The sequence below is a fragment of the Dipodomys ordii genome, unplaced genomic scaffold, assembly GCF_000151885.1.
Source record: "Dipodomys ordii isolate 6190 unplaced genomic scaffold, Dord_2.0 Scaffold115, whole genome shotgun sequence".
In the NCBI taxonomy this organism is placed as follows: Eukaryota; Metazoa; Chordata; class Mammalia; order Rodentia; family Heteromyidae; genus Dipodomys; species Dipodomys ordii.
In genome coordinates this window covers 1,621,660-1,628,899 of record NW_012267331.1, presented here as the reverse complement: position 1 = coordinate 1,628,899, position 7,240 = coordinate 1,621,660, and the positions used below count along the sequence as shown (strand labels likewise).

Below are 7,240 nucleotides of genomic sequence, written 5' to 3'. Positions count from 1 at the left end.
GCAGTGTGTCAGTGTGTGCAGCCTGTGCTCTGGCACGCCCCCTGCAGTGTGTCAGTGTGTGCAGCCTGTGCTCTGGCACGCCCGCTGCAGTGTGTCAGTGTGTGCAGCCTGTGCTCTGGCACGCCCCCTGCAGTGTGTCAGTGTGTGCAGCCTCTGCTCTGGCACGCCCGCTGCAGTGTGTCAGTGTGTGCAGCCTCTGCTCTGGCACGCCCGCTGCAGTGTGTCAGTGTGTGTAGCCTGTGCTCTGGCACGCCCCCTGCAGTGTGTTCAGCCTTCTTCCTGGCTGGCCAGTCTCCTTATTCATGGAAGCATCTCAGCAGTTACAGTGTAAAACTCGGTGAGGTGTCCATCCGTGGGTGATGGAGAAGTGTGAGGTGCATGCACCATGCTCTTTTCAGTACTGAAAAGAGAGGTGCCGATCCTCCCACTTACACATAAAGTTGAAATATTCCCAGGACAGGAGCCGAGAGGAGAATGGGGCTGCTAGCGATGGCACAGGGAAGGGGAGAATGGGACACTGAAACAAAAGCTTCAATTATACTCAGGTTGAGCTCCAGTCTGTTGTACGTCATAGAGAGAGTAGCACTGTATTGTAACTCTGAAAATCAGAGGATAGATTTTGTGTTCCCAGAACAAAAAAGTATGTAAAGCAATTCATATTGGCTTGATTTAGCCATTTCACAATGGAAACATAGATCAAAGAATGGTTTTATGCCATAAGTACATACGATTTTCATGAATGGAAGACAGAAGTACACTGCACCATATGCGTGTGCTCAGCCTGGCCAAGTTGGTGTAGGGGTAGCCAGGCCTCGGAGCTCAGCTGCCTGTGCTTGTGTTGAAAGGAGGATGGTGTGATCTGTGGTCCTGGGCCGCTCCTGTGTGCTTCGTGGCCGAGTGTGGTCCCAGGCTGCCCCGTGGTAGAGTGTTGTGCTCAAAGCTGCCAGCGCTCTCTGGTGATTTCCGTGTTTCCAGGACATCTCTGCGAACTTCATGGGCTCTACAGAAAGACTGTGTGGCTAAATTTCAGCTAGAATCTCTTGTCTGGAGCAAGGCTATCGTTCACGATGCTGCCATACCTAAAGGTAGAAATGCAGCTTGTTTCTGTAGTGTCGTGGTTGTCACGTTCGCCCCACATTAATGGTAGAGACGTTACTGTTACGATGCAGGTGCATGGAGACAGACCAGTGCCGTTTGTCATTCTTTTCCTTTAAGTCAAAATTTTACATTTTCTTGGAATAGCTATGAAATTAGCACTGAATTTGGAATCAGAAAGCCTTGGTTGAAATCCTGAGCAGTATTAGTAATATTCATGAAGTTGGCAATTTCATCATAGATGTCCACTATACTTCTGGTGTTCACTTGAAGACCATCACATGTGGTGATATAGCATGATCTCTTCATTTTTTAATGCATAGATGCTTCATTAATCTGATAAGCTACCTTAGTTTTTAAAATGATCTTTGAATACTTGTACAAAGAAGGTGCTATTTAACAAAGTTGTTTATAAATACAGTGTATCTTGATTGGAACATCCTCACCTCCCTTTTTTGTTGTTACATGAGTAAGGTAGTGAGTACATTTTCTATTGAGCATTGTTACCCCCTCTTTTGTTTTTCCCCTACCATTCCTTCCCTCCCCACCTGCCCAACTCCTCCCGCCCTCCTTCAAAGTGGTAAAGTTCGTTTTCAACATAGTGTCTTGTACATCTCATTGTTACAATGGGTCAACCTGTATCCTTATTTCAGCATTTTGTTATTTCTCTTCCCCTCCCCAAATTAGAAAAATGTACATACAAGATGCAGGGCACTGGAATCAAATACAATAAAAACAGGGGTTGTACAATGAGGGAAGAACATACAAAAGAAACCAATCACACAGTACATTATAAGTACATTAAAAACAACAGCAAGAAAGATAAAACCTCGTGTCCCTATTTTGGGGTTCATTTTGCTTAGCATCATCTTATTTGGTCATATGTACATAGCTTTTGACCTTTTCTGCTTGTCTTAGACATATACTAGTTATTGCAGACAAGGAAAACCATGGAACCTACGTTTCTTTGGGTCTGGATTACTTCACTTAAGATAATTTTTCCAAGTCTTTCCATTTCCTAACAAATGGGGTGGCCTCACCTCCCTTTGACCCTTCCCTTTTCTTAATTTTGTGGTATACTCAATGAAGTGCAATGTGTGGTTTCTTTTCTTGTGGGAAATGTAAGCAATACTGCTCAGTAGTGTTTCTTTCTTGTTCTAACATTATTATATATTCTTCATGTCAATGATTTAATTTTGGAACATTCATTGAGGTTGTCTTTAGGAGGAAAAGGAGGGTGTTTCACATGTGAAAAAAAGTCAATGGAAAGTAAAGTTTGAAAGTGTTTCTGTTTAGGAATTCAAATGGTCACATTGAGAGGCTAGAGGCTGAGACCTGGAGCCCTGCACACCCTAACGAGTGCTGGCTAGTTCTCAGCTGCTTGGAGTCACTTCCTCCCCTAGAGCCTCTGGGAGTGGCAGGGGAGCTGCGAGGCCGGGCTGGCCTCTGCTGCCAGTGTGGTACTCGTGGTCCTGCCTGTAGCCGCACTCCTCACCACCTGAGGTAAATGCAACGCCTGCAGCAGCGTTTCCACAGGAGAAGTCTCAGGCCTAAAGTTGTGAGTGAAAAGCTCGTTTGCTGCCACCCCGGACACATGCTTGTCATTATAGCGCGTGTCGCCATGTTGGCCCTCAGTGAAGAACTGCTGAAGAAGAGTGGAGGACGTTGATGCTGAGGCCATCAAACCTTCTTCTGACACTGGATGTTGGTCTGTAAGACTTGGACAGGTGGGCTCGGGGCCACCCAGGCCGAGCCTCTGTGTGTGTGGACTTGGCCCCGGCCCCAGGCCGCCTGCAGCGCTAGTGCTTTATGGAGCAGATGTGCCTGGCTCGTGGCCTGCCGGGTGTCAATGTGCTGGCTGCGGACTGCGCCCCGCTGACTTAGCTCTGTTTTCCAGCTTCAGACAGCCGCGTCCTGGCCTGTGCAGCCGTGTGGAGGATGCCCAAGGAGCTGGAATCCGGCAACCACGAGTCTCCCGACGACTCCGCCAGCACCGCGCAGACCCTGGAGCTGCTCTGTCACCTTGACAACGGGGCCCAGAGCAGCGTGGCCTGGTAGGATGCTGCGTGTACTCACACCCAGAGCGAGCCTGCAGGCTGCTGGGTGCCGCAGGGCCCTCCCTCCCTGGCAAGGGCTCCTGTCTCTCAGAGCATGCCACGTGTCGGTTTGGGCTCTTGTCCCCCATGTTTCCTACGTTAGCCACATTGTGGAACCTGCAGGTGTCGTGGCGGGCCTGGGTTCCAGCCACCCCCTCATCTGAGAGAGTGTTCCCATAGTCGCCTGATGGAGTGGTGACAAATGATCTGCTACGTCAGCGTGCCCAGATCCTCCTGTCAGTCACAGGGAGACATGACTGCCACCCACCGGGGCTCCAGGGCGGGGCTCCCTTGTGGGTCTGGGCCTGGGAGTAGTCCGGCTGCAGGTGGGGGCTGTTGTTTTCATGACTGGTGCTCCCACCTAGCCAGTGATCACGTCCTCCCATGGAGGACCTGCGTGGGAGGTTACTTGGTCTTACAGAGGCCACTGGGTTCCAAAGCCCCGGGAGGCATGGCCTCGACACTGTGCCGAACCACTGTCAAATCATATAGCCCCACCAGCGTCTGCGTTCCACACCCTGGCCAGCTCCTAAAGCAGACCCTTGTGTATGCGTGCATGTTTCCAAGGCCGAGCTCACTGGGGCACACAGGGGAGCCACAGGACAGGCTAGCCATCACAGGCTGGGCTGGAGGTGGAGGTCCTGTGTAGAGATGCCAGTACCGTGATGTGGGCAGTGCAGAGACCAGAGCTGCCTGGAGACTAGAGCTGTCCAGGAGGGCACGTTATGCTCGCGTGCCTGGTGGGGACCTGATATTTGTGTGTCACACCCAGTCATCCACACGTCCATGCATCCATGAATGACAGACTGCTGTTTGTATTTAAACACACGCAGACCAGCTGGCCCCAGATGCACCTGGGTGTTACTGTGCGGGTTTTGCTGCCTTTGTGCAAAGCCTTCTTGAAAGCTTTCCTGCTCCCACTTCACTGTTGCATATTCTTTTTCTTCTCATCTGCTGTCGAGTGTCTTCCTGTGAGGTAGCTGTAGGTTTGCCGCAGTACATGGGACCCGTGACCTCTCTGCCCATGGTAATGGTGCTCCAGCAGGAGGCGGCTGGTGCGCGTCACTGCCCCGCCAGTTCTCTCAGGCCCACGTACACGAGGGCTCAGTTCTGTTCATTGTTGCTGTGTGTGGTCCCATCACCAGGCAGAGCAGCCATCCAGGGGCCCCTGTGCCTTTTACAGGTATAGGCACCCCTCCTCCCCCAGCCCTGTCCTGACCAGTGCTAATCCCACATTTTTTTTCTTTTTCAAGACCAGGTCTGTAATTTGGTATCCCATGTTTTTGCTCATTGGCTGGTGCTCTACCGCCTGAGCCACACCTCCAACCCCTGTAGTTGCTATTTTGCTTTGTGTGCCAGGTGAAGGATGTTGAGGTTCTCCCAGTTTTGCAGTTAGGAACAAAGCTGATGTTCATGTCACATGTCACATGTCCATCTAATGTACACCTTCATCTCTCCTGGCTGAATGCCCCAGGATCAGAGACTCATTGCTGCTGCTTTCTTTTAAAATAGTGTGCACTGCACCGTTCTCGAGTGACCGTACATTTGGTGTCCCCCGCAGTGTGAGGACCACGCTTGTTCTCGCTTTCTCTAGTGGTGGCACAGTTTTATCATTAGACCTGGGATTCATTTCTACAAATTTAGGTCAGTGGGTACAACGGACGTAAAGGGTGCTGTTTGGAGGGAACAAGAGGCAGTCAGCAGTGTTTTGGGGTATGTGTGTGTTGCCTTTTGAGGTGTAAAGTGGCAATGAGGAGGCTCAGGAAGAAGGGCTCTCAGCACTTCCTGCTGGAGTGCTGGAGACAGCTGCAGACCCCTGCACTCGGTGGTCTCTTCTGCAGAACTAGAGCTGGCGCCACCCCTCCCCTGCCGAGGGAAAGGCGTCCGGGGGGGGGGCACCTTGAGTCTGTCTCACTGTCCGCGGGTTGGTTTGCTCTGTTGGGGCCTTGCACTCTTACTTGGCCTTTTCACTCAAGGCTGGCACTCTACCACTTGGACTATATCTCTACCAAAAGGTGGTTAATTGGATATATGGGTCTCATTGATTTTCTTGCCTGGGCTGGCTTTGAACTGTGATCCTCAGATCTCCGCCTCCTGGGTTATAAGTATGAGCCACCGGTACCCAACTGTTACTGTTTGCTTTATTTGCAGCAGTCTGAAGTCCTAACTCAGGATGGCCCTCATGCCCATTTCAGCCCTCCAGCAAGCAGGGTTCAAATGGGGCTCATGGTAGCCAGTGACGCCTTGGTCTCCCGGTATGTATCAAAGGCCTGTGATCCAGTGTGCTCACTTGTCCTTCAGGCGAGGTCCAGAGCTCAGCTTCCTGTGGAGACGGGCCTGGGAGCACAGCAGGGCTGGCGTTACCTGCACTAATCATCCCTGCAGTCACTCACCTCTCCAGAACAGACTACATCTCTGCTCCTGAGGCAGGACTTCTGTGTGGAAATGGGGTACTCTCCGTGTATGCTAAGAAAAGTAATCACGTGAGGCGTGAGCACAGGCAGCCCTCTGTCCCTGCCGGCCTGGCTTTCTGCCCTGTGGGGCCACATGTTGAGCTTACTTCAGTGCGTCGCTTCCTACAGATAGAGCTGATGGCTTTCTAGCTCTGTTTTGCTTCCAAACCATTCTCTAAAGTAGCCACTCTCTACTGGTCCTGAGTGTGCATCATTCCCCAGCCCTGTGCCTTTGCTCAGCTCCGCCTTCGTTCCTGCCTGTGTGTGATGCTCTGAACACCAGGGACAGTGCCGCGCAGGGAGGCCTGGGCGTGGGAGGGCACGGTGATGCGGACCCCGTCCCAAGGCTTTGCATACCGGCCTCATTGAGTGGCCCTGTGAAGTGGGCTGCCGCTGCCCCGCAGTCAGGGAGGGGAGGAGAGTGGCCGTCGCTGGCTCACTCTCCAGTGGTGCTGGGGTTCCTGGCTGACCCTTGCTCCAGAAGCGCCCACGCACGTACCAGCCACACAAGCAGAAGCTGGGCTCCCTCACGGCTCGCCTCGGGGCTGGAGGCCGTTTCAGTTGCTAGGTATAGAGACCTGCTTCATTGGAGTAGGCTTATCTTCTTAGCCTCGAGCTTGTCCTTCTCGAAGGCAGATGGGAGCAAGCTGGACTTCGTGGAGGAGAGGCCTCTTTCTTCCCTAATATGTTTCTCATCCCCTCCTGCTCGTTCTCTTCAGTCTGCTGGCAGTTACTTGCTCTGGAGAGCAGTGGACTTGGGTGTAGTCCGGCACAGACTTCAGATCCACAGCAGTGACCCGTCCTGCAGTGACCCGTCCTACAGTGACCCTTCCCGCAGTGACCCGTCCGGCAGTGACCCATCCCGCAGTGACCCGTCCTGCCCTCCCCTTTCCTCCTGCAGTGACCCGTCCCACAGTGACCCGTCCCGCAGTGACCCGTCCCGCAGTGACCCGTCCTGCCCTCCCCTTTCCTCCTGCAGTGACCTGTCCCGCAGTGACCCGTCCTGCAGTGACCCATCCTGCAGTGACCCATCCCGCAGTGACCCGTCCTGCAGTGACCCGTCCCGCAGTGACCCGTCCCGCAGTGACCCGTCCTGCAGTGACCCATCCCGCAGTGACCCGTCCCGCAGTGACCCGTCCTGCCCTCCCCTTTCCTCCTGCAGTGACCCGTCCTGCAGTGACCCATCCCGCAGTGACCCGTCCCGCAGTGACCCTTCCCTCAGTGACCCGTCCTGCAGTGACCCATCCCGCAGTGACCCGTCCCGCAGTGACCCGTCCTGCAGTGACCCGTCCTGCCCTCCCCTTTCCTCCTGCAGTGACCCGTCCCGCAGTGACCCATCCCGCAGTGATTCATCCCGCAGTGACCCGTCCCGCAGTGACCCGTCCCGCAGTGATGTGTCCCGCAGTGACCCATCCCGCAGTGACCCATCCCGCATTGACCCGTCCTGCAGTGATCCGTCCCGCAGTGCTCCGTCCTGCAGTGACCCGTCCTGCAGTGACCCGTCCTGCCCTCCCCTTTCCTCCTGCAGTGACCTGTCCCGCAGTGACCCGTCCCGCAGTGACCCGTCCCTCAGTGACCCGTCCTGCCCTCCCCTTT

At 53.7% G+C, this 7,240-nt stretch overlaps 1 protein-coding gene across 2 annotated transcripts in view; it reads left to right on the top strand.

The window, feature by feature from the left end:
• The window catches only part of Tssc1 (tumor suppressing subtransferable candidate 1), a 131,383-nt gene that overhangs the window by 82,572 nt on the left and 41,571 nt on the right, over positions 1 to 7,240 (top strand). For both annotated transcript variants that reach the window (XM_013028881.1, XM_013028883.1), the window contains exon 4: positions 2,993 to 3,149. In XM_013028881.1, the coding sequence (XP_012884335.1) occupies positions 2,993 to 3,149 (157 nt within the window). The remainder of the gene's footprint in view (positions 1 to 2,992; positions 3,150 to 7,240) is intronic.